The sequence below is a fragment of the Patiria miniata genome, unplaced genomic scaffold (genome assembly GCF_015706575.1).
Source record: "Patiria miniata isolate m_02_andy unplaced genomic scaffold, ASM1570657v1 HiC_scaffold_21, whole genome shotgun sequence".
Lineage (NCBI taxonomy): Eukaryota > Metazoa > Echinodermata > Asteroidea > Valvatida > Asterinidae > Patiria > Patiria miniata.
In genome coordinates this window covers 861,290-888,403 of record NW_024037060.1, presented here as the reverse complement: position 1 = coordinate 888,403, position 27,114 = coordinate 861,290, and the positions used below count along the sequence as shown (strand labels likewise).

The window sequence follows — 27,114 nt, the reverse complement described above, 5'->3', positions numbered from 1 at the left end:
CCCTCGCGACGCCCATGGGTGAACTAAGTCTCAAATTAACGGAACTCTTCTCTGCATGCTAGTCGGAAGGAAAAAAACTCTTCAAAAAAATGCATCAGCTCACAGAGCCTCCCGTCCTCGTAATTGTTTGCATCCCAAGAAATGTAAAGAAATGAGGAACGGCCCTGATGGTGCCGATAGCGAGTCCCACTCCTTGATAAACTCTGATTCACGGCAGCAACTCTCTTGGAATAATAATTATCCTACAACAAATTAATATCGACGATTTATTTCCTGACCGGTTTTCCTTGGCCTTGCTATTTTCTCAGCCATAAAATCACTTCTCAAAGAATTAAATTCTGTGCTTAATAAGAATTCCTGGTGGCGGCCATTCTCCTTCCCATTTTATTTTTTGATGTAGTAGCGGCATGTATGATTACGCCCCTTCCCAATAAACCCGTGGCACTTTTGCCTTCGCCGTGGCGCTTTTGCTTTCGCCGTGGCGCTTTTGCGCTTGCCGTGGCGCTTTTGTGCTTGCCGTGGCGCTTTTGCGCTTGCCGCGGCGCTTTTTGTTTTGCCGTGGCGCTTGTTCTTTTGCCGTGGCGCTTTTTGTTTTGCCGTGGCGCTTTTTCTTTTGCCGCGGCGCTTTTTCTTTTGCCGTGGCGCTTTTTCTTTTGCCGTGGCGCTTTTGCGCTTGCCGTGGCGCTGTTGCGCTTGCCGCGGCGCTGTTGCGCTTGCCGCGGCGCTTTTGCGCTTGCCGTGGCGCTTTTGCTTTTGCCGTGACAGTTGTGGGCCACCGTAGTTGACCCTGCAGGGCTCGCTCGGTAATTTTCCATCGCGTAATGATATGGGGGTGAACACAAATTTCGGTTTGTATTTCTCCGCATAGTGCCAACAATTTCATCATGAATGGAAATTATAAATTTAAGGGAAAACATAAATTTAAAGGAATAGTCTTCATTTTCAGATGGATTATCATCAATTTCATGAATGCCCTATTTCTTTTTTTCCCCTTCTTTTTTGTAAGACAGGAAGGCATTCAAGGCGGTGTCTGTGACGTAGTACGTGTGGCTCACGTGGCCTGTCTCTCATTGGTCAGAAGTATTTAGGGCCACGCCTTTTCATCAATCCATCTAGCCAATTTGATTATGCGAAAGAGCTGGTAAAAACAATAAGCAGACAAATATTGTGTAAATTGGTACCGTGTGAAAGTGCCCGGATATATCAAACTGTATGATATATGAAGCAAGAATTTTTTATTTTTTTTAATTGCATCGGAACATAAAAGCTTTCTAATGAAAAAGCCAAATCTGAAACGAAACCAAGCTTTGACTAAAGGACAACGTGTTATTTTTTTTATTAATAGCGCCCTCAATTGTCGCATACAGCACAAGTGACCGTGTTTCCAGGTTACCCCATCTGTTCATTTGCATGCTTGATTGAGCCCGTCATGTAGTTCGTTTTCTTTTTTTTATTGATCAACATTTTGTGGGGAACAATTGCAGACATGGAGAATGTAATATGCAAGATGCTGGCCTTCGATTTCCACCATTGTCAGCTCAATAGCAAGATGATCGTTTGATGTTATCGCTTCGTGTGAGGATCAATAAAGAAAATCGACCGTGTTTATGCCATGGTCAGACTCATTCAGAGGGTCTTGTCAAAAGATTTCTGGGAGAAACAAGAAACTGCGAGTTTGCCAGATTCACAGTCAGTGACAGTTGTGGAACACGGCGCTCAGCCAGCACATCGTCAACAAAAACCCAACTGATTTTAACTTAGTTCGTCGGATAGATACGAATGTTAGCGAACTATGGAGATGGTTTGTAAAATTTTGTTTTAATACACTTTTCATTTTTTTCTGTTTTTAAGTTGATAAGGACTTTGCTTTCCTTCGTCATGTTCGTGCAGTAATGTTAAAGGATCGACTTGAAAGAGCAAAAACACTAGGCCTAAAACATGACCAAAGAAATGATGATTTCAGTGGTTGTTTTGAGGCCAAATTTCACGGCCTCCACCACTGTCATGACTGTTTTACCGCTGGCTACATTACAGCGTAAATTGAAATCCACAAAAGTTCCAGCTCTACAAGTCAAATTCACAATGATCATCATGGTGATGGATCAAGGTTCTCAAGCTAAAACCTATTAATAATAATATGGTTTTTCAAAGGAAAAAAACAATGAAAACAAGAATAGAGAAGGAAGCAGGCAATGAGGGAGCAGGCATTATCTGTTGACGTTAGCTGGAGTTACCCAGCCCTAAATTTTATCATTGGGTTGTCATTTAAATGACAACCCAATGATAAAATTTAGGGCTGGGTAACTCCAGCTATGTTGACGTTGAGTTTAAACCTAGCCCCATCAATGGGCCGGGCGTAGTCCAAGTATTAAGTAGGCCTAGGACTCATCTTTTCATTAAATTTTTACAAGATTTGACAATTGTCAGATCATGAATGTTCAAATGTAAAAAAGGGTGATTAATAGATTCGTAGTCATTCAGACTAAATGGGGCCAAGATATACTGCCTCTTTACTGGGCTGCACCCCACTGACACAATGGAAAAATGAGAAAAATTTCAAATTTTGACTTGGAAATGTAAAATACATACTGTTTCACAATTTGATGTTTTCGTTAGAAAGAAAACTTACCTTGTAACTGATAACTAACATTGAAATTAATTCGGGCATACTTTCCAAGTAATTTTTAAAAAAATAGATATTTTTTTTTCACAGTTTCCTCAAAAAAATACCCACATACGTACAGCTTACTGCTTTATACATTTATGAAGAAATTCTCAACGTTTTGTTAATTTTCAACTACGACAGGGTGATTGAATCACAGAAATCATGGCATCCCCCAGGGAGAGCAGCCCCAGTAACCATGGCAACCAGCAGGTTGGTACAGCAGTGAAGACTGCCATAAAAGCTGTGGCCGCCATGTCAGTAAAATCCAAGGATGACGACAAGAAACTAGAGAAGTATGAGATTTTTTTTTATATTTTAAACGTGACTAAACATTTATGGAGGTTGTGCACAAGTACAAGTACATGAAGTAGGCCTAGCCCCTCCAGTGGGGGGGTGGGGGAGGGGGCGGAAACATGCCATCAACGTTGGGACGTATCTCATTCTCTTTGTGGACTGAAGTGTGCACACATTGCGGGTGTGCAGACCCAGCATACTGAACAAAACTGCTAGTATACACGATTGTACAAGTACGTACACAATACACACAGTGCGGAAATGTGTCAAATAAGGTAATTTTGAAGGAAAGCGTTGTTTTAGCCCTTTGCTGATGCACAATCTGTTGTAGTTTGTGTCCCTGAAAGTAGAACTGATGTGGTTTAGATCTACATTTACAAATATGTTTCCATGCAATCTGTCCTTACTAATATAATTTCCCTGTAAACATCGTGTAATCCGCTGAGGTATATAAGGCTAACTGACAACCACACCTTACACAAAAGAGGTACATGTGCTAACACTTGTTGCATTGATTGCATTATACATGTGTTTGTACCGTAAGACTTATTGATTCTATACATAAATAATAAATTAGTCAGCTACAGCTTCGTGGAGTAGTGTTTGGACAGATTTGTAACCTAAGAAGATTAAGAAGAAAGGGACAAAGATCGTTTTTGTGGACGTTTCTTGGAAAGGGGATGATTTCTTGACTGACCAGAACAGCTTGTTAGTGTAATTGTGAACCCTGAAAAAATATGCACAAATTTCAAGGAGAACATGTGCAAGTGTGCAAGCATTTTATTTTTGCTACGATTGTGGCATGCCATAACATTAGTGATTTGTCTGATACCGTACCTTTAATTAATGCATTGGCAGATTCAATATGTATGCATGATTACGAAGAAATTTTTCTTTTTTTCTTTTTCCGTTCACAGAAAGCCTTCTAACACTGTAGCATCTAGCGGTGGCGTCGTGACCTTTGGGGTCAAACTTGAGAGTCGACTCAATATCAAAGACCTGCAGCATTTGAAGAAAGCATTTATGGTAAAGAAAAAGGAACAACATTTCTCAATTTTTTGTTGTAATTCTCCTTCTGTGATCTGTCACTTAGCTATGCCACAGATATCAGAGATGTGATCAATTTGTTCTTCAAGTCCCCACACAAAAAGAAATGCTAAGGTTGCAAAGCAGGAAGCAAGCCTATTATTTCCAAATCATTTGTAGTTTTTCTCTCATTCTATTTCTGTAAACAGTTTAAATGAAACCATAGTAAAACACAAAAGTGAGAGATCATGTTGTGTTCTTGAGACAAACCTTTCAAATATCTTGTTCCTGTTAGCCGAACTAAAATAGTAAAGGAATTATGCGGAAGGAAAAGCCAAAAACATAAAAAAATATTTTAAAAAGTAGGCAGGAAGAGAAACTGGTTTGGTCTCATGTCTATCTGCTTCTTCCGTGTTTATTTACCTTTATCTTCTCAAATTGTTAGCAAAAGCAAGTTTGATTCAAAGTTTTATCAAAATAATTATTATTCCAAAATTCATATCACACACAAAGGCACCTTTACAGCCCTCTGCACAGGCTATTGAGTGTCACTCTCAGCACACATGGTCATATTATTGCGGTTACAGCATTAGGCCCCCCAAAAAAGTCTCCGGTTTCTGGTATGCGCGCGCGTCGCCGTAGCCATGCGCGTCGGCAAAATGAAAAAAGGTTTTTTTTTCAATGAAAGATGATGTCTCAAAACCGCCAAACTCACTGGTTTGACTGGAATCCTGCTGCTGCACAATTTTAACATGTTTTTAGATTGGGTTATGGTCGAGAATAAGCTTTATGTGGCCTCTCTGGACTCCCATATATTTGCACTAAGTTTAGTCGGGCACCATTTGCAGTCATCAGCCGACATTTGAAGCAAAAAATCAGGTAAAAAAAAAAAAAAAAAGCCGCGTCGCCGCACCACTTTTTGGGCAAGCTCCATACCAGAAACCGGAGACTTATTTTTTTTGGCCTTATTGCGGTTACAGCATTATAGTACTTGTATGCTTTTTTATATTGAAGGCACATGGTGATGGCTACAATAATCGGCTCAGTGTTGAGAAGGACGATTTTTGCAACCTTCTGGATCGGATCTTGACCAAAGGAAACCCAGAGGAGGTAGGCGTCAGTATTCCAAAAGAATCCTTTCTTAAGTTTGAGCCTTTCTTAAGTTTTAACAGGATAACCTCTCACCAGTGATAGGTTGAGATTTAAGATGGTCACTGGCAATTCAAAGTCGCGCCATACCACAGTATTCTAAAGATTTGAATTAAGCACATGAAATGTTTGACTTTCGAATCAGTTAAGAGCGCAAACTTTTAAGACCAAGTGCTGCAGTCTTTGAAAATGACGACAGAGACTAGTCAATGGAATATAAAGTTCACCTGTTTGAAATCAAAAATGTATTTGACTCAATCTGAATCACTCCTAGTACTATTTTGTTTAGCGCAACTCCGGGAAGACATTCTGAACTGGATGCTGGTTGTGTGTGCTTTGTTATGGGCATTATGATGTGTGTGATTTATCAAAATGGTATTAAAGCCAGCAAATTTTGGCTGAGAAGTCAAATTTCATGATATTAATTGTTGAAAAATGCTGAAGGGCTAGACAAATTTGCTTTAAAATACCAGTGCATGAGAAATATATACATTATATCAGTATTTTTGTCTTTGGTGTTTAATAGTTATTGTTTTTAAAGTGAGTATTTTGATAACTGTTTATTTCCGAAGCCTCCAATTGGTTCAAGAAGAGTGGTAAATTGCATATTTTTTCAAAACTTCAAACAATTTTTTCTCTACTCGCCTATTTTTGTTCACTCACAAAAACCACCTCTGATATCTCAGTGACTTCTACAACTTTGTTTGAAGTTTATTCTGAACACCGGCTTTTGCACACACATCCCCCAATTCTTAATCTTTCTCCAATACTTGCTGTGTGACACTGCCTTATATTTTTATTTTTTAGTAAATTGTGTTATGTTTCCATTGACTTATACAAAATATACCAAATAAAAAAAAACACAGTATGCAAAATGTATGCATTCTAGAATTTTTATGACTGCAGCAGTTCCCACAGTCATGGATATAATTATTACAGAAAAGTTCAAAGAGTTTTTAAGAAAATTAGATTTTGATTTTGTTTCCAATATTTCTGGGTTTTATTTATATATATTGCAATCTATACATGAATTATATTATTCGTTAAGCTTTGTCTTCTTGCAGTTTCAAGCATTCTGTTTTTGCCTCGAATTACAAATCCCTCAAAATTACTAAAAACGATTTATAAATACCCAGTAGCTGCTGTGTTAGAAATTGTTTTTGTCATTCATTTGTATGCACAGTATGCAGATCTATTTGACAAGATCGATGTCACAAAGGAGGGCAAAGTCGACTGGGTATGGCATTCATTTTCTGTTCTTCTTTTCCTTCATAGCCGTAACATTGTATCTACTTTTAACATCACACAGTTAGACCCCTACATGTACATCATCATGTATAACATAGGAAAACTTAGATCCTGCAAGAAATAGGAAAATCCTGTAGAAAAATGTTGCACATGCCGGCTACCCCCACCTCTTCCCTAAAAGCTACCCCCTCCCCTTCAAGCTATAGCTGGATCCACTCCTGCAGTGTGTCCATGCACAGAGTTCATCAAACACACGTTTGCTCTGATATATAGGAGACGAACAGCAATGGCTACTGCAGTAACTAAGAATACCATGTATTGTTTCCTTCTTACAGGACAAGATTGCCTCCCATTTGCTGCTGGAGTATGTTGAGAAAGATGACAGAGTCAAATCAACTCAGGTTAGTCAATTGTTGCGGCCATCTTGATCTTGATGGTGCGTGGGTTCGAATCCTGCCAGGAACATGGTGTTTGTGCTCATGTAAAGACACTTAACAACAACTGCCTCTCTCCACCCAGGAGTATAAATAGGTACCGTGAGGGTCGAGGACCGATTGAGCGCTGATATCGGCTGCCGCGTGGTCCCATGGCCGGATGAACGGGGTAATAATTGTAAAGCGCTTTGAGATTGTTGATACGATGGAAAGTATTATATAAGCACTACGATTATTATTTATTATTACAGGTCCCCCAGTGGAAGGACATTAAGATGTTACCCAGCCCACACAAGGACATATTACAGAAAATGGCTTTCCTGAAGAACAGTGGCCGTTACATTGCAATCAGCAAGGAAGGAGGGATATCGACATGGGATACCAGACTTCACCTCATGAAATCCATCAGAGTAAGCACAAGTTCATATTTTATGTGAATTTCAGAGTAAAGCAAATTTTCTAGGTTAACAGCTGACAGTACAATGAAACTTCAATTGTTGACATCATGAAATTAAGAAATTCTGGAAAATAGAGGAGGAAATTCTTGATGTAAATGACTCTTAGTAATTCACAGATTAGGTGATTTACGAAATACCGGTACATCCAGTTGGTAAATGTTTTGCGAAAATGACAAATGTTAAATCTTGTTTTTCATTTATATCAGTTTAAACCTTTTGATGGTGAAATTGTTTCTTTTTTTTGTGTTCCCAGATAAACAATGATGCAGTGAAGCCCAGAGATATGTGGGTGACCACTTTCGTTGTGTTGCAGAACATCAACAAGATAGCCCTGGCGTTCACAAGCAAAGAAATCGGTATGTTATTGTGTTTCTGAAGAAAAACCTTTTACAATACTTAGAAAACCTAATCAGTTGTAGCTTCGGCGATGTGCCTTAAAATAGGATTTCAAATCGCAAATGCAAACATCGAATAACTTATGCAGCACACGCACTCAAAATTATTTGGATGAAAACTTGAAAGTTTACACCTGAGTAATTTTTCTTGCACTTGTCTCATTTATGGTGTTTTAAATGAACAATTTGAGATTAGTAAATTCAAGATTTCACTTTGTGGTTTGTATATCATTAATACTATTGACAAAGTCCTAGATTTCATTTTTGCTTGTTGCCTCTGTTGAGATCCTCTCTTAGGAATGGAAGAATTATAACAACTCTTTTTTTTTTACTGTGTTTTCTTCTTCAAGTTTTCTACGATTTGAGTTCCAAGCTTGAGTTCAACTGCCAGTACAGAGTCTATGGCCTGGAGCACACTCCACTAAGCATGGATCATTGGTGAGAAAACCAAAGTAGTTTTACAAATAATTTAAACAAAGAGATTCTAAAGGTAAAGTATGACCTACAATTCAGCCAATAGAAATCTTATTGCTCCACATTGGAAATGCTACAGAGTTTGAGAAGGTACAGCAACCAAGAAAACAAAAGTGGGGAAGTATTAAAACCCCATAAACCTTGATACACCATATCATTGCTGGCGCTGCTAAACAAAAAATGTTGCTTCGTGTTACTTGCGCAGCCAAAAAAAAAAGACAATCATCACTTGTGAGCAACATATATATTGTGTGGCTTTTGTGCCTGCTACCTTGTTTTTGCGAAGAAAATATTTTCTGTAATCGACACAGCTCTGAGCCAACAACCTCATGAAATTGACCCGACAAATTATGTTGACCTGAAATATAGCCCTGCTTTTTCATAGCATTAGACCTCTTGTGAAGGATCTAAGAATTGCCCCACTACCATTTTCTTTTTCTGTCCAGGAGCATCCCAAACAACTCTTACAAAGCTGTCATTGAGATGAAAGATATACATCTTTTGGAGACTAAGAAAATTGTTCCACTGAATTTCCCTTATTTGTTCCTATCCAGGAGTAACCCCAACAACTCTAATGAAGCAATTATCGTAATGGGAGACACAGGCGGTAACGTCAACGCCTTCGTGTTTACATCGGCCATCATAGCGTTGTTTGACAGGCCCCAGCAAACAGCGGGGGAGGGACAAGGTATTTCAACTTTCCGCAGAATTTTGCATCAGGGAGATGTTAATTTTGATTTGGGGTTTTACCCCTTACTGATTTCATGGTTCGCTGCTACATCAGAGTCAAGCTGGCCAGCTGACCCTGGCAAGCCCTGTGAGTAGTAAGACACCTGCACTAGAAAACAGCAAGTCTTGGATTCGAGTTTCACCTGAGAAGGCATGGAAGTCCATCACAAGTCCATCACAAGCTAATCACAAGCCAGTCGCAAGTCCATCAAAAGCCAATCACAAGTCCATCATAAGCCATTCACAAGTCAATCACAAGCCAATCACAAGCCAGTCGCAAGTCCATCAAAAGCCAATCACAAGTCCATCATAAGCCATTCACAAGTCAATCACAAGTCAATCGCAAGTCCATCATAAGCCAATCACAAGACCTCTAGTCCCAAGTCTACTCACAGAGTATTCAAATGAACTAAGAAAAAAAGGAATTCCTTTGTTGTTCATCCACTTTCACTTTGGCCAAACGTGTAAATTGACTTATGATTTACTTGTCACAGGAATTGTGACAAACTTGTAACAGACTCGACTACAATACCATAAAAAGAAAAAGGAAACAATTCTTTACTGTTTGTTATTTTTCTTCTTTTTTTTTTGCAGAGCAAGTCGTGAATGTAAACTTCAAGCATCTACTGAAAGACAGATTCAAGTATTGTCGGTTGGTGCGGCATAGTGGCCACCAGGAATGGGCCAGACAAGGTAAACTATTCAAATTCCATGAAAATGAAATTGAATTTAGTAATGCTGTAGCAATGGAAAGCCATGTTCACACAGGGCATGGTAAGATTTCTCCAATACAGTGAAAATTCTAGTGGTTCAACCCTTACCATTGTATGCATTTGGACTCCTGCTTATGTAAATTTTACCAAGATTGTTGTATTAAACAGTAGCTGCATTTGCACAGATCCACAATCAGCCTTTGTATGTCTTATATATTTGTATCTTCAAAATAATTGTTATTAAATTTTATCAACATACTTGGTATTAAACCTGTCTTCATTCAACAAAGTGCACACTGTGAGAATACACAATATCAATTGGTCAAATGAAATATGGTTAATTTGACATTTTTTAAGCACCTTTGTGTTTCATTTTGTGGCGTGTATTTTAAGTATCTTTCTATTCCTTTTTCTTTCTTGCAGTGAAATACGCTCTACATTTAGATTGCTTCATATCTTGCTCCACCACCTACGAGAATGCTATGGTGCTGGGCTGGATTGAGAAGGCTAGACAGAAAATGAAAACGTAAGTAATCCTAAGTAAGATTTGAGGCTTTGCATGGTGGAGATATTAATGATTGAAAGGTTTGCAGAAACACCCCATGTGCGAATAATTTCTCAACTAAGACGGTCAGAGCATACTGACCGGAACGTCGAGGTTATACCTCTGATTCTTTTCAGAACCATTCTCTTAGTTGAGAAATTATTCGCACATGGTGTTTCCGCAAACCATTCATTCATTCGTAAGTAATCCTGTCATTGTTATTTGCAGTAGCAATATTCTTTTTTACTCTAGAAAGATGCCAACAAAATCCACAGCATTTTTACTCACTGAATTCTTATATTTAGGAGCAACAGCTTTTTTCCCCTTCAAGATAACTGTTTTCAGGCATGCAACTTTTTTGGGGTCAGTTGATTTACTTGATTTGTGTTTGCAAATAAAAGCACATAAAAAACATTTCTTAAGCTTTAAATATCCTTGTGTTGTTTGTGACTTTCCAGTTTGCATGCCCTTGTGTTTCTGAGGACCTGATTTCCATGAATGTTAGAGAGAATTTCAGGGAAATTCCTTGGAAGCATGTGGGGAGGCTTTTAGAAATTCTCTGCTACATGTTAGGCCAAAAAAAACAGTCTCCGGTTTCTGGTATGCGCGCGCGTCGCCGTAGCCATGCGCGTCGGCAAAATGAAAAAGTTTTTTTTTAATGAAAGATGATGTCCCATAACCGCCAAACTCACTGCTTTGACTGGAATACTGCTGCTGCACAATTTTAACGTGTTTTTAGATTGGGTTATGGTCGAGAATAAGCTTTATGTGGCCTCTCTGGACTCCCATATATTTGCACTAAGTTTAGTCGGGCACCATTTGCAGTCATCAGCCGACATTTGAAGCAAAAAAATCAGGTAAAAAAAAAAAAAAAGCCGCGTCGCCGCATCACTTTTTGGGCAAGCTCCACACCAGAAACCGGAGACTTTTTTTTTTGGGCCTTATACCCCTTCAATAAAATTCTTAAAGATCTGTCAGTCTTACTGAATCATTATGAGAGGGGAATGGGGGCCTGTATGTACACGTAGATGGAATTGGGGCTCAGCCCAGCACTATACACTCACCAAGCTCCACTTGTGGATAGTAGTAGTTATTACAATTTGCTTCGAACTTTGGCTCGGCCTCTGTTTTGAGTACATCGGTGTTTAAAAATCTCTCTCTTTTTAATGTATGTATTTTAGGAGTTCTTTCAACATTGCTCAAGGAGTCAATGCCTTTGATTACCACGAAGTGCTCAATCTTATTGGTAAGTTAAAGGTTTTCACTGGGTTTTTGTTTTATTTTTAAGTGTTAGGAAAATGTTTTTTTTTCCCTTTGTCCTTAATTATTATCTATGATATAAGCTAAAAAAAGTCAAAAGCCAATTTATTGAAAATTCTTACACTGTTTTGTTTTCTTTTGCACAGCTACAGCAGGCGTTAATCACCATGTGTGTTTATGGAATCCCTACGTTGTCTCCAAACCAGTCGGGGTAAGTGCAAATTATTGAAACAAAGAAATCTCCCTGAAAGAAACCCCCCAAACAAAAAAAATACAATAAATATATTTTTAAAAATCCTCAAAATTCCAAAGATAGCTTTTTGCGAATCTTAAACTCTTAAAACAGGTCCTCAAAAATGTATTACTTTCAACCTTTTTGTTTTAGCTTTCCCAATATGTTTGATTTCAGCACTCCATATTTTGTTGTATAACAATTTCAACATGGGTAAAAATATGATGAAAGTTCTAAATAAGGAATTTTGTATTTCTTGAATTATTGTAAGTGACATACTACTTCAAAAGCATAAAACCGACATTTTATTGTATCAGGTCTTTTATTATCCCAGAACTTATGAATCAAGTGTAACCCATTATAAAACAAGTTCGCATTATCTCTAATTTTTTTTTTACTGTAAACCCTACAGTTGTTGCGAGGTCACATGGCCCCTGTCATGCATGTACAGTTCAACCATCGCAGGGGTCAGCTCATCAGTTTCTCTAAGGACAAAGTGCTGAGGATCTGGGATGTACAGCTGCAAGTCTGTCTGCAGAGAATTGCTGGGACGTTCCCTAAAGGACCCGACTGTAAGTACAAATTGTATCTAAAATGAAACAGAAAAAAAAAAAAAACTGAAAGATTATGAGGAGGTATGCTTTTACAAGTTTAACCTATTCAGAGAGTTGTTGTCACGTGCCCAATTTATTGCTGTGCTTACAATAGTGAAAATCCCCGCTTATTGTAGCAAAAAATTGGTTTACATTTTGACTTATGGGCATGCGAAGATCCTGTTTCAATTATAAAAAAAGGAACCAACATGCTAGTGTTATTGTGAGTTTTTGTTTAAAGGCAGAGAGAAGGTTCATATTTTATAAAAAATAACACACAGAACTTTAATAGAATACCATGATTCAATATGTTTTTTATCACTTCCCTCCGTAACGTTATAACGTAACGTCCATAACAACAAAAGCATGATGTTTCCATGACATCCAAGTACATGTACCTTTTTGTAAGATTTCATTGGTGTTTCATAGAATGAACCTAGATCTACCACAACATAGTTATTCCATTAAGTTCTTGTAGGAAACTTCACTGACTTTTATCAATGCGTACTGCAAATCAAATATCTATAAAGCATAAGGGTCGTTTACAGTGCTTATATCTCATTAATTAATTCAGCTAACATACAATGTCATATTGTACACTAAGGCCCAAGCTAGAGTTGTACCAAATATATAAAATTTGCTTCCACTGCAAGTATTTTTTTTTTTTTTTCAACTTGGTTTTAAGCTCTGAATGCAACGTCCGTAACGAATGAATTGCCCCTATGTTTGCGCAAGTTGGCAAATATTAGCAACAAAGGTTGCTAGTTGTTTGCTATGTTTTTCCAAAATGGACGACACGCAAAATGAACGTAATGTTCCTGTCAGGGCAGACATTTTCTGTTTTGAACCTTCCTCGTAAGTTCATTACCGGAAACATATCACATCTGCTAACCAACCAGTGAAACTTGTAGACTTGGCATAAGGGCGCCACCATTTTGACAAATGTTTTTCAATGACAATGTTCCATTTGGGCTAAGTGCGCACTAGGGCCTAACTAATGACAACAAACACATTCTCGTAAGTTGAACAAAAACCAGATTTAAGATTGAAGATATCAAAACATGTGACAGTTGATGAGCATCGAGTTAAATTACAACAATTTTTCAAGAGTTTAAGACTGTCAGCTACAACTATGGCATTTGCACTGAGCTATCCAAGAGAGCACTGTCCCATGCAGAGCCTGTCGAAAGTTTCTCTGATGGATATAGTAGATGACCACATTGAGCCAGCTATTGGACATCAACAAGAGATCACACAACACGTCTGCATCAGTTGGCATCCGCTCAGGACCTAGGGCAACGCGCACCACATCGGGTATCCAACACAGCACAAGGGCAGCAGTTATGATAAGAGTGGTATTGAGAGCTTTAATGCTGATCGGTCGCCGCTGGTACCCATCACCCAGCTGGTTCCCAATTTGGTTTTCTACATGTGCAATTCTTCTTGCCTGCTTGCGGGCAATGCAGAGAATGTGCGCGTAGAGAACGGGTATTGCTGCTAGCGCGGCGAGGGTAAAGAAAAAGTTTTCGCTGCCTTCCCCTGGATCCTTCCAGGTGCAGAGCAGGACCGTTGAATCTCCTAAAACATCCCAAAGAATGAGACCGGCGCTGACCACCGCCCATGTGCAGCACACGAAGATACGCGCTCGCTTCACCGTAACGACCCTGGTATAGTGAAGGCTGAAGACAATTGCGATGTAGCGGTCCACCGTTAACAGCAACAGCGAAAGTACGCTCATACCGAAGAAAACGTAATTTATCGACCCCACAAGGATACACAGAAAATCTCCAAACGGCCACTCGACGGCAATGTAGTGCGCCACCGTTGGCAGGACGGTGAAAATCCCAAAAGCAAAATCAGCAATGGTGAGCGAAGTCAGGAACACCTTGCTTGTGTCCTGGATGGTGGGCACACGGTGGAGGATGATCAAGCACAAGGGGTTGAGAATAAGAATCAGTATTTCTGTCAAAACCATGAGGGAAATCAAGAAATAAAACACAGGCCCGAAACTTCTGTCCTGTCTGAGGTTGACAGTGGTTTCATTCATGGTATTTTTGTTGTGGCTAGCACATTTCACCAGAATGATCGAATCTCATTCACTAAGAAAAATCCTGAATCGCAGTCACTTCAGATTTCAAAGTTGAACAGATACTGTCTCAAGCATTCCCATTCACTCGACTGGAAAGTCCAATTCCGGCAAGTGTCAAATGCTCCGTTGTTGGATAGACAACTGATTATTATTCTCTCTGACACGATGTCGGTAAACAGCATAAGAAAACCCCTCTCTCTGATTTCATCAGCCAAACTGCTTTCACTCCATATGGTTACTCTTCAAACTCTTTGATTTATTTAGGCAGGCCTTATTACTAACCATTATTCTAATGAACCTGGTCAACGGCTTGTTTGCCTTCCTCACTGCAGCTGCCAGTCATTGACAGTTGAGTGTATCCCAGTATGCAGATGCACGCTCAGAAGGCCGTGTGATTACATTGCACTCCATCTAGTCAGGTTGCCCTTTTCTGATGGACCTACTCCTCAATTGAAATTAAACGGTTCTCTTAAAATCCTGGAAGATTGTTTGACAGTCTTTCAGACTTCACACTGGAATTGTAAAGATTCCTGGTTTGAGTGCATTAGCGCTGGACGGTTCTCCATATCTTTGAAGAGCTTGCACTTTGTAGCACTTTGGCATACATCCCAGAATTGAAGTTGTTTCTATTTATAGTACAAAACAGCATCAACAAGGACAAAAAGTCTTTTCCCAGCAGATCCATGCTTTGGTGTACATAAATTGCCTTGTTTGCACTGTTGTCTTTCGCTATTTTGTAGAGCTCTATTATTCAATCTTACAGTCTCCTGTCACAAGCAACTGTGTCCCAGTTTATCACAGAGAAACCTGAGTATGTACATGTTGATGTAAAAAAATGAAAGAAAATGGGTAACTTATTAATTATAAACCAGGTGGTTGTAGATGTACACGTATCACAACAAATTATTAAAAGCACAAAAGTATGAGATAAAGGAAAATCAATTGTATTGTATATATGCTTTGAACACATAGACTTTAATACTGATTAACAGAAACACAATGTCTAAATTTAATTGCAACAGGTCTACATTTGTGAATTCAAAAGTTCCTACTATGGTGAAAAACAGTCGGCAATTATAAAGACAAAATGCTTTGTTAAAATACAAGGTTTTTTAACTGGTCATCTTTTGTGTGACCAGTCAAATTTGTTCAAATCTGAGTCTAATTTCCAGGTCTGAATCTGAGTCATGAGTCACTTGGTTTGAGTCACGAGTCATATGTTTCATTTGAAAGAATGCATGAATACGTGTAGTATCCCAGAAATCAATGACTGGAATAGCACAAAAATCATTAAAAAAATAACCTTGAAATTGCTTTTAATTTTTTTAAATAGTACTGTTGGTAAAGAATATGTGACTTGTGAGTTGTGAGTCCTCAATGTCAAGTCCAAGTCATGAATATAAAGTCTCAGTCTGAGTTGTCTGTCTATAAAATAGCAACTCGAGATGGATTCACATCTGAGTACTACACTCATTTCTGGCCAGTCTTTTTTGAAAGTTTTTGCTTTGAATAGATTTAGCTACCCCCAAAACCTCAATTCTTAAAAAAAAATTTAAGGTGAAATATTTCTGATACGATACTCAAGGTCAGTCACTCATTGGTTCGTTGTTTGTTTTTTGTAGTGACCACGCACATGTTCTTTCACGAAGACCGCAATCGTCTCTTCATGGCTTTCAACTACCAGATGGCCTTACTGGAAATGAAGAAGGAAGTGAAGGATCGCGTCTTGAGCCACGATAAGCCCATCACCTGTGCCATCTATAGCTCTACCTTCAATCAGGTAATGACTGCTGTACAGAGTTTGAACCAAGTCTTAACAATTCATAAGCAGTCACAAGTTATCACAGGTTATCACAAGCCATCACAAGTCATCTAGGCCCAAGCTATTCAAATGGAACAGTGCATCCCCAGCTTCTTGTCACTTGACTTGTGACTCTACTTGTGACTTGACTTGTGACGTGACTTGTGACGTGACTTGTGACGTGACTTGTGATCAATTGTTATAGTCGATGTACTTGTGACAAATCGTGAGTCGTCACAAGACAGTCACTAGTAATTACAAGTCATCACAAGTCATCTAGGCCCAGCTATTCAAATGAAACAGTGCATCTCCTGTTTCTTGTGACTTGACTTGTGACGTGACTTGTGATCAATTGTTGTAGTCGGTGTTCTTGTGACGAATCGCAAGTCAATCACAAGTCAATCACAAGTCAATCTCAAGTCAATCACAAGTCAATCTCAAGTCAATCACAAGTCAATCATAAGTCAATCATAAGTCAATCACAAGTCAATCTCAAGTCAATCACAAGTCAATCATAAGTCAATCACAAGTCAATCACAAGTCAATCACAAGTCAATCACAAGTCAATCTCAAGTCAATCACAAGTCAATCACAAGTCAATCTCAAGTCAATCACAAGTCCATCACAAGTCAATCTCAAGTCAATCATAAGTCAATCACAAGTCATCCAGTCCAAAGTCAACTAGCATTCCATAGTCACTGCACATCCCCTGTTACTTGAGACTAGACTTGTGGATTGATTGGTGATATACTTGTGACCACACTTGTACTGTAGCTTGTGACTTTACTTGAGACTGCAGACTTGGGACGAAATTGTGAAAACTGGCGATGGACTAAATCACAACCAAGCATGCAACTTTTCCTTAGATCAGCTAATTTAAATTTCTAATTTAAATATCACACTTAATTATCACACTTATGCCGTTAAAAATTGAAAAACACTGTATAAAGTCTTGTAAAGCTTGGAAGACCGCCTTTTTTGGTTGCTTTCCAGTTGCAGTTTTTATTCAAACTTGCATGTTGGCTTCTGTGGAACTAAACCAAAAGTCATCCAATATTGTTTTGTTTTTGGCAGGTTGTGAGTGCGTGTCAAGGGTCAACTGTCAATATGTGGCTGCTGGATACAGGTCAAAAGGTCAAACAGTTCATCAATTGTCATGGCAACTCAGAAATCACTACGTTGGCCCTGGATCACAGCGAGACGAGGCTGTTCACCGGAAGCACAGACGGGACTGTTAAGGTGAGGCCTTTTTGGCTTAAAAATGAAAAATATTAGGATTTATCAAATCACGTCTTCGTCTTCAGATTTAGCACTAATAAGGCAGCGTGGCTGGGCTTTCCATGTACTTGCTGCATAACTGGATCATCATCTAAATCCAGTATTGGGCAAAGTCGACTGGATCGTCAGTCAGACCTAGGGTTCACGAATAATTAACGTCATTCACTGAATATGTCCACTGATTTTTATCCTTTTAGGTGTGGGATTTCAATGGTCATTGTCACCACACTCTGAATGCCGGCATGGGGGAACCGGCTGACATCTCACAGATTGTGGTCCTCAAGAGAAACTTTATTGTGATCGGTTGGAACAGGTATGGACTAGGCTTCAAGAACCTCCTCCATTTTGTTTTATAGATTAGTCCCTCTATGTAGTGCTGCTTCCAAAGTAAATGAAAATTGCGGTTGTAGAATGCTGAATTACAAAGGATTGAGAGTTGTAGCTGAATGTCTTAAAATGCTGTTTAAAAAGTCCCTTCTGTTTTCTTGATCCCCCATTGTTACTCCTACTGATTTGTGACACAGGGTTCCAGATTGTAACAGCCATTGAGTTTTCATGCCTTGTTTTATAAAACTGTTTTTAAAGCTTGCAAATCCATCAGATGATATAATTTGTGACTTGATAAAAAGCACATTCCAAATAGATCTTGTTGCAGACAGAGAAGTTCGAACCTGCAGTCTTCCGAATAATTTAAAGGGGACTATATGATCAGTTGCCTGTTACTATTATTGGATGATCATTAACTGCTTTTTGAACTTGATTGTATGTAAATTTGAGTTTTAGTTGGCCTTTCTGCTCTTGATTATGTTAATCCAGATATATCACGGTCTTCAGAAATCAGCAACTCATTCAGTTTCATGTCCAGCCCTCTGAGTGGAAGGGAGGTCAGGTAAACAATAAGCCCTTTTCTCCATAAAGGTTTTTAAAATCTTCTAATGATTTTTAAGTTCTTTACAAAAACATGAGTTGGTTTCTATGAAGTCAATGTAGCAATGATATGTACTGTGTGATCACACGGTACACCCAATTTATTTTCACATTGGTACATCTGACATAACTATTTTCACACAGATAAACCTGTTCTATTTTCACACTGGAAAACCAAACATTTTTTTTCACACTGGTAAACCTCACACTGATAAACCCAACCTATTTGTCACACAAGTGAACCGGACCTAGTTTCACACCGGTACACCCGACGTATATTCATCTGAATGTGCATAAGCACATATTGTCTTCACATGAGTGCCAGGCACAGAACGGCGGTGACACTCATCTGTCTGTCATGTCTCCCTTTGTTATCATCAAGGGGCATGTAGTTTTAATGTCATTCTTGAATCATATCGCATATTAAAGTGGTCTTTCGGTTTCCAGGAGCATCATGATGACATCTTAGCGGCAGCATTCACTGCCCCGCACACCCTGGCCACTGCCAGCTACGATGGGGAGATCATCATATGGAATTCAGGGTCAGAGGTCGCCTCTAGGCGTCTGCGCCAGCGATACCTGAAGAAGGTCGTCAAGTCCAGAGCCGGCACTCGATTGGTGAGCTCCAGGATTTTACAACCTTTGGTTTTGCCTCGAGCTTTGACTCCAGATTTTGAGAGCATTTCACGCTACCATCTCACCTACATTTGTGTTAAAATGACGTGGGTCCACTGTAAGCAGAACCGGAGCTGATTAAACATGGGTCCACCCGTTATACTGTTCACACTTACATAGTTTAATTTGTATTTTCTACCTGGGTAGAGCCTTTCAACTCTGGTTCCATCTGTATTGGATGTTACCCTGTAGAATGCTGGACCCACGTAGAAGCTGTCCGATTAGTGAGAAAAGAGTTTTTGAAATCTCAGGGTGAATCCAGGTCCAACCTGGAGCTGTTGGATAGCGTGAAAGGGAATTTAGGATTCCGATTTGGGGGACTCTGGCTCAATGTCGGTCAATTTTCTGACTTAAGCTAACTGTGGGTCCATCGTATTTTTCCATTGTCGTTTGGGTCTCATGTTTTCCCGTCCGTTTCCAATTCAGGGTTTGAAGAAGGAAGGCACCACAGTTTCCGGCACTGCATCCCAGCCGTCCGTATCCCCTCGGCAGTTAGAATCACAGAGCCTGACCTCAGCACTGTCTAGACCCCCTGGTGCGGTAGCCGACGGGACGGAGGGGAGCAAGCCGCAGAGGCCTACTTCTAGAGGCAGTGATGCTAGCGAAGATGAACAGGTAAGAACTGCTACATTTAAGTTGAACCGGTGAACAGGAGTCATCACACCCTAGGAAGATTGTGAAATTTTGTTCTAAAGCTCTTTACAGCAAACAGCACTTATAAAGTACCACTGGTGTAGAGGACTGAACTGGAAAATGGGCAAATAATAAGAGGTCAAAATGTTGTTATGTTCATTAGGTACAAGTAGTAGACGGTCTAACATTATTCTGTTGTCATAGATGAGGCAAAGCTGGAGGCAGAGCCGTGATTTGAAAAACTCTCCATTTATGTGTGCGCTTCTTGTTTTCTCTTGTCCATCAGAATGATTACATCATCACTCGCCTGGTTTTCCTGGATGCTAGGAAGGGTCAGTCAGCATCCGGGGGTGCCAACCTTGTATCCTGCGGCGGGAATGGTTGGGTCCGATTCTGGAACACTGCCAAGAACTCACTGCTGGCCGAGTACATCGCGCATAAGCATGGTAAGCTTTGGTTGATTGGGTGTTCATCCCTGCAGGATTCCGTAGGTTTCCCTTGGAAAATACCTCTGGGATTTTCCTCCCATCTCTAAACTGAACATTTCTTCACCTTCTCCCTCTAGCTTTCCTCAGGTTTCCATGAAATAGATGGAAGCGCAGTTAGCCCAGAATCGGCTGTTCAGCAGTGTTATGAATTTGGCGCTCTGCACGCATGTCAGACACTATATTGGCAGCACTGAGAGAGGATATGTTTGTTTATTCGATATATTTTGTTCTATTCGTTTTTTTGCTTGACTACAGTGTCCTTTGTTGTCATGGCCGTGAGTGAAGACAACCACATGTTGGTGACAGGAGACACGGACGGCGCTATCAAAGTGTGGAACATCCAGGAATACTGTGTTCTACATCCAGAAACCATCATTACAGAACCCCCACGTAGGTCCAGTCACTTAGAAGCACTTGTATTGGATTGCATTTGCATTGTGTCTATTCTCTGACAAATTCATAAACCATACTGAAATGTTTTCAACTGTTGCGAAGTTGCAGCACAAATAATTGCAGTGAGATCACAAATTCATGTTCACGTTTGCTTTCACAACGAGTATGAACTGCATGGCTTCTACGCTGGCCATAGGAGCATTAGCAAATTATGGTGAAATGTGCAATTTTTCATGCACTGAAAAATAAGACTGAAACTTTGCTTTTTTGAGTTGGAGCTCAAATAATACTGTAAAACGTGGTGCAGTTACAGAATTGTATAGTCATATTTCAGAACAGAAACATTCCTCGTTTTGAATGATACCTTCAAAGTTGCACCATTAACTTTATGCACATTTTAGTGACTCTATAATCCTTTCCTCCTCAGCTCTGGTTGCTTCCTGGCAGCCCCATGCCGATATGATCAACAGCCTCCTGGTCTGTGAGAGGAACGATCGTACACTAATCATCTCAGCATCCACAGACTGTAGCGTGCAGGTGTGGGACATCTATGGTATATGCATCGGCACATTTGGCCAGGTACGGTTAATTGTCACACAAAAGCCTAGCTCAATTTAACAGCTCTGCTATCAAAAGAATAATGCATGAATTTGTGTGATACATCATATGGTGTACTTGTTGGCAATTAGTGTAATGGACACTGTTTGTGAATATTCAAAAATTAAACTGCCGAAACAAAAGTATCGCAAGAAAAAACAGCATGAGAATTATTACCACAAGAGAGTGCAAGTTCAAACGGATTAAGAAACATTTGGGAAAGAAGGAATTGAAACAAAAACTTTGCTTTGCATTGAGAATATAAAGATGCATTTTCACTGTACATTAGAAAGTCACTATAACAAACACAAGTTGGGTGCACTTAAACTTGTTCGGTATAGGAGTCAGTCATTATAGAAAATTTCTCCAGCGCTTATTAAAATACACAGAGTTTGGGAGCCAAGGGAGATGTTGGTTGGTATGGCAGCACTCTTCTGTATTGTCAATTGCTCTTATTGTTTTTACATCCAACAGGAGGACCACTGGAAGATCGAGCCCTACTGCCCGCCCCCGGAACCCCACCCAGAGGATGAGGCCGAGCATTCAGACAGCGGGGAGTCCTACAGCGGTGAGGCCCTAGATGCTACCCAAGATGAGATGACAGAAGAGATGCTGGAGATCTTGATGGATCCGATGACCAAGGTCAACACTTGGGAGAAGACTAGGCTTGGTAGGTGCAGAGTTCGCAGGTCACAGGTCATGGAGGTTGGCACTCAATGCTTAGTATTCCAAAGCTTTGCTTCTTGTCCCCGCTTAGAAATCAGGATTAGGTTCCGATATGGGCTCCATTCACGAACAGTGACCACTTTTCAAAACCCAAGTGGGAGGAACACACCGCGTGCACATACTGGTTCGTACGCATATGGCGCAAAGGACACACAACTTATTATATTTTAGATGTGCACAAACCTCTAGCGTCTTTGGGTGAGCACTAGGCGCCTTCAGTGATGCTTTTGAATATCTGTTCTGAACTTGGGCTGGAGATGAAAGCAAGGTTTGGAAACCAATGTTCTCCATTTGAGGAGTCCAATTTCATGAAACTTTTAAGCAGACAGGAAAAGTTCAGTTTATAGAAAAAGTCTGTTAAGACAAGAAATGCCATGAGATGTATACTACTGGTTGCTAGAGATTTTTGAAAAGGAACACAATTCCACAACGTTAAAACTCGAGCAGAGCATAACTAGTTCTACTCTTTAAGCTCTCAGACAACACTGAGTATGCAGGGAATTTCCTCAGTGAAGGGCAATAAAAACAGAGAGAACTGAAGTTTTAAGAATGTTTGAACTGTTCCTTTGGCAGGCAAGGAGTACCAAGAAGTTAGAAGCAAGAAACGTGAGCGCAAGCAGCCAGGGACTATCCCTGAGCTGCCGTATCTCCACTGGGAGAAGATTCCTGCTGGGCCTGCACCGATGGGCAACCCAGCTGGGGGGCCGTTTGCAGTAAGCTCATCTGAACAATCATTCATATCAACCCAATATTACCTGTACTACATTGTATTACATTGTATTACATTGTATTACATTGTATTACATTGTATACATTGTATAACATTGTATTTATTCCCTAATGGATTCATAAAACCATAGTGAAGATAGAGCATTTGGGTGGTACGGAGGGTAATACACAAGTCCATCTCAAGTCCAAAGTAGCAAGTCAGTCACAAGTAACAGGGGATGACCGCCTTACTTGGGATGTGACATATGATTGACCTGTCTTTTGACATTTGACCTTTTTGTGATGGACGTGTCTACATATCTGCAGTTTGCTTTAATGCACAGCTAGGACGTGTAGCATGACTGAAACTGGTATAGTTTGCATGAGATTGTTCATAGTGTACATTGAGGACATGGCATATGCTTACATAAAACTCCTCAAAACGTGAAATCGTTGCTGCATGCTGACATCAAACTGACTAGGGAGCCATGCAATGAACAATGTGTGTCATTTGGACACTTTCTTGTTATTGCAAAATGCAGAATAAGCAGCTGGTCTTTAGTAAGGCTGCATCTTACCCACTAAAGCTATCACTTCATGCTTCTTACATAGTTATCCCTCATCAACTCTCACCCCATTAAATGACAGCACCCATCATTACCAACTCCCATTTCCAAGAAGAAAACAGAGTCCTCCACAAGTGCCCAGATGCACTCTGGTGTACAAAAACACCAAAATAACAATCTTCTTGAAAAACACTTGCTGTTTGAACATGGAAAGGCTTGAAAGTTTTCATGCAATGGAGGATGCCCATGCTGAATTTTTTTATTGTTTTTGGAAGTTAAATTCTTTTGGCAGACCTCAGTTTTGGAAATGGTGGGAAACCTTTCACGGGTATGAAAAAAAAGTCTGAAGAAATTCTGGTGTAAGATTTGTAAATGACTCTTCCATTTTTTCCCGCAATATTATTGAAACGGTCCAATAGAACAATTAGCTGAAACAGTGGACTTGTAGTATGGTGCAATTACATTCAATTATTTCATTCAATTGCCCATTGGACAGTTCCAAAAAGTACTATGTGAATTTCTTGGTTGGGAAGTATAGCACTGATACTTACAAAAAGTCGTTTACAATTCAAATGGTGAATTACCAAAACGTCTCCGCTTACAATTCAAGCATGTACTGAACATTCTCAGAAGCAAGTTTTTGCCTGCTTAGTTGTAACTAGCATGCATTCATTCACATGTAGTTCCAGTCTTTCTCATTTGCAGCTCATTAGTGATGCTTATCATATGCACTGACCTTTGACCCCCTTCCCAGCAGCCTCCTGACAAGATGGTACTTCCCATGTGGACCCAGGTTTGTATGTCATCATCTTCACTCTGTTCTTAAACAGCTGCTATTGTTGGCCACTGAACAAACAAATTCAAGGGGCAGTATTTTTAAGGAGTCTTTAAAACTGCAGGCTAGCAGTCTGGTTTAAATGTGGTTCATTTTCCTTTTAAGTTAAAGTTTGTTGATGCTCCATAGTTGTTGTAGTCACTGTCGGGCATTTTGAGAGCCAGGCAAGTGTACTGAAATAGAAACAGGACAGTGTGGGTTTAGTGCTTACAGTTCCAAGAGTAGCAGCTGTTCATGAAGTAATCTAACAGCCAGCAATCATTGCATGCCAGTATTTAGCTTCCAATTACAGCTCTCATGCTTTTGCTGCTTCCTTGTGGAACGCTTAGTTGAATATTAATACAGCTGACAAGCCAACATAAAAAATTATGAACTTTTGCAAATGTTTTTGGCTTATTTACAAATACCTAATAATATTAAAAGTAGATGCGTCGATCTCATTTGATGAATTGATCTTTTAATTTCTTTACCTGGGATTAATCATTTCAATTTTTTCAAAGTTGTATTGGTTTTTTTTTTTAGTTAACAATAAAAAAATTAATTAAAAAACCAGCAATATGCGAACACAAACCAAATATCACTCTGGTTTTTTTTTTTAGGGGGGGGATCAAGACTCTATCCAAAGAAGAAAACACGTTGCTTATGTTTCATTTTCTCTGAAACTCATTCCTAATTGTTCTGAAACACATTTGCAGGCCTTGACAGTACCAGAGTTGGATGACGTCGGAACGCTAAGGAAACCAGATTTCATCACCCATCCCCACCGGTACTTCCGCGATCGGGAAGACATGAACAATGTCAAAGTGCTGGACAAAGAACCAGAGGAAATGTTCAGTGAGTAGAAGACAATTTATGAATTTGGTGGCAGCACTTGCACGCTTTAACGAGGGAGCGTGGCCTAGGGGTTAGAGTTCGTAACTTGTGGTCAGAGGGTCATGGGTTCGAATCCAGCTGCTGGCCATATGTTGTGTCCTTGGGAAAGCCACTTCACCCCCACTTGCCCTTCTCCACCCAGGAGTATAAATGGGTACCGGCATTAGCTGGAGAGTAGCCTGCGATGGACTAGCATCCCATCAAGGGGGAATAGAAATGTTCTCATTTGTTTCATGTCACTGAAATGAGGACCCTCATCACTAATAAGGAATGTCAAGTTACTGAAGATCAACCAGCCAACGGAGTCCATTGCAGTTCACACACAAGGAATTTTCATCCCTTAATTATTCTGTGCATCATATCAACAAATATTGTGCAAGCCATTTGGAAGTGACACATGGGAAGAAACTCTGCTATCAACAAATGTTCCAATAGCTGAAAAAAGATCCAAATTTGAAAGAAAACTGTTAATGTACTGTGTCTTACCACTCTTTTAGTTTGGAATAGGGACCTGAATAACAGTTCTTGCATGTAACCTCTACAGGTATTTATTACTAATTTATGTTTTATAAAGGCAGCATCCTAATGTATTGTCTTGTCTAGAGCCATTGTATATGTTTTCAATACTTAAGCTAATAGGCACATGCTGAAAATACACATAGCCATAGCTCTGGACACCCGTTTTGAACATAGCCCTAGCCTTATTGCTTATGTTGCAGTTGCCTCACTCAATTTCTTACTTTTTCTTTTGTTATTCTTTCAAGATCTGAAGAATGCTTACGATGAGCGGAGCCTCTTCCCAAAGTACATCCTGGAGTTTGAAGCCCGCATGAAGACCCAGCACAAGGAGGAGCTAGAAGCCATGGGGGGCGGGCAGGCGGCAGGCAAGGGCCGGCAGAACACCAACCGACGGCTCAAAGCCTGGTCCATGATTGCTAGTCAAAGTAACTCAGTGGCTGGTATGATAAATGGCTCGCAGGGGGGCGGGGCTAAAGGTGGAGGTGGAGGAGGGGGAAATGGACATCATGCCCGGCCCGTCCGGTTGTCTCCCTTACCAGAGGGGAAGCGACCCAAACCCCACGAAAGTATGTGAAACAAATACTGTGACAGACCATCACAAGAACACTGTGTGTTAAAACTTAGGCCATTTATGAGCCCCTAATTACATCATTCCTGGCCTGACCACCTTTCCCCTAACCAGAGGGGAAACCCCACAAAAGCATGTGAGACAAATACTGTGACAGACCCTCTCATATGCTGTTAAAGTTGAGGCCTTTTATGAGTCCAAATACATTTATACTGAAATAAAATGCAGTAAATATAAAGCCTGAAAAGAAATCATCATTTAGTCATCAGTCAATGTATAGCATTGGTACTTAAGATTGATTCCTACTGTACCACTTTGTATTCCAACAAGTTTGGCCAGTCAGTGCACAAATTTCATCCAGAAAAACGTACTTTGTTTAACAAATTCTATCAGCACAAATCCTTTTGCACAACTCGCCATTTCAAAAAAGAAAATTCTAACAGGTGTTTTTTTTAGCACTAGTTTCTATTATGTGTCATTTCACATTATTATTTCTGGAGTGTTAATCCGAAGGTCGCAGGTTCAAACCCAATTTCTTTGTTTAATCCATTTAAAATTATTATAATGCACCTTGTCAGTTGCCTTCGTCTTCTATTTGGGAGAAAAATAAATAAACCATACAAAATCACATTTAGATAATATTTGATTAACATAACATTTACCTATTGCACTCATTTCAACTATTTTAAACCAATCACTTGGCAATCTTGGCAATCTTGGCAACCAGAGTAAAAAAACTATTACCATCAAGTTCCCATAGTGATAATAATCATCAAAATCACCCTCCTCCATTTCCTCCACCACTCCATGCTCCGCCCACATTCAGCACGGCACCTGAGCTACATTCACTATGGCCATCATGGACGTTGGTTATGATCTAACAATATGTACAAATATTGACTGGCAGGGAAGTCATTAGTGCACGTCTATGCACACTGAGGGAATGTGAGTGACCAAAAGAGGGTTCTAGTACAAGGCCAAAGGCTGAGGAAATAGAACAAGTTGTCACAGCCTCGAGGGGGTATATATACATGCACTAGTGACCTCATTTCCAGTCAATAATTGTATACTATAATTATATATTATGTGTTTTATAATACATGTACCATAGTCCACGAAGCCGCTATTCATGTTATGGACTTTACTAACCTTTATCCAGCGCTTTGTTTTTAACTATAGCCCTGACCAGCACAATCTTCAACACGCAATACTAGACATGCATCT

General features: G+C 39.8%; 1 protein-coding gene across 1 annotated transcript; it reads left to right on the top strand.

Annotated features, from left to right (window-relative positions):
* Window positions 1–1,383: 1,383 nt before the first annotated feature.
* On the top strand, window positions 1,384–26,912 carry LOC119729566 (WD repeat-containing protein 49-like). Its single transcript, XM_038202178.1, has 29 exons — window positions 1,384–1,801; window positions 2,807–2,958; window positions 3,877–3,985; window positions 5,000–5,095; window positions 6,318–6,371; window positions 6,718–6,783; window positions 7,068–7,226; window positions 7,528–7,630; window positions 8,020–8,107; window positions 8,698–8,831; window positions 9,467–9,565; window positions 10,009–10,111; window positions 11,311–11,375; window positions 11,536–11,600; window positions 12,034–12,193; window positions 15,926–16,083; window positions 17,179–17,343; window positions 17,580–17,695; window positions 18,199–18,271; window positions 18,757–18,927; window positions 19,411–19,599; window positions 19,904–20,063; window positions 20,361–20,495; window positions 20,926–21,077; window positions 21,570–21,765; window positions 22,395–22,534; window positions 23,850–23,888; window positions 24,626–24,764; window positions 25,568–26,912. The coding sequence occupies exons 2-29, from the start codon at window positions 2,828–2,830 to the stop codon at window positions 25,894–25,896; spliced, it is 3,594 nt and encodes a 1,197-aa protein (XP_038058106.1). The 5' UTR covers window positions 1,384–1,801; window positions 2,807–2,827; the 3' UTR covers window positions 25,897–26,912.
* Window positions 26,913–27,114: the final 202 nt, after the last annotated feature.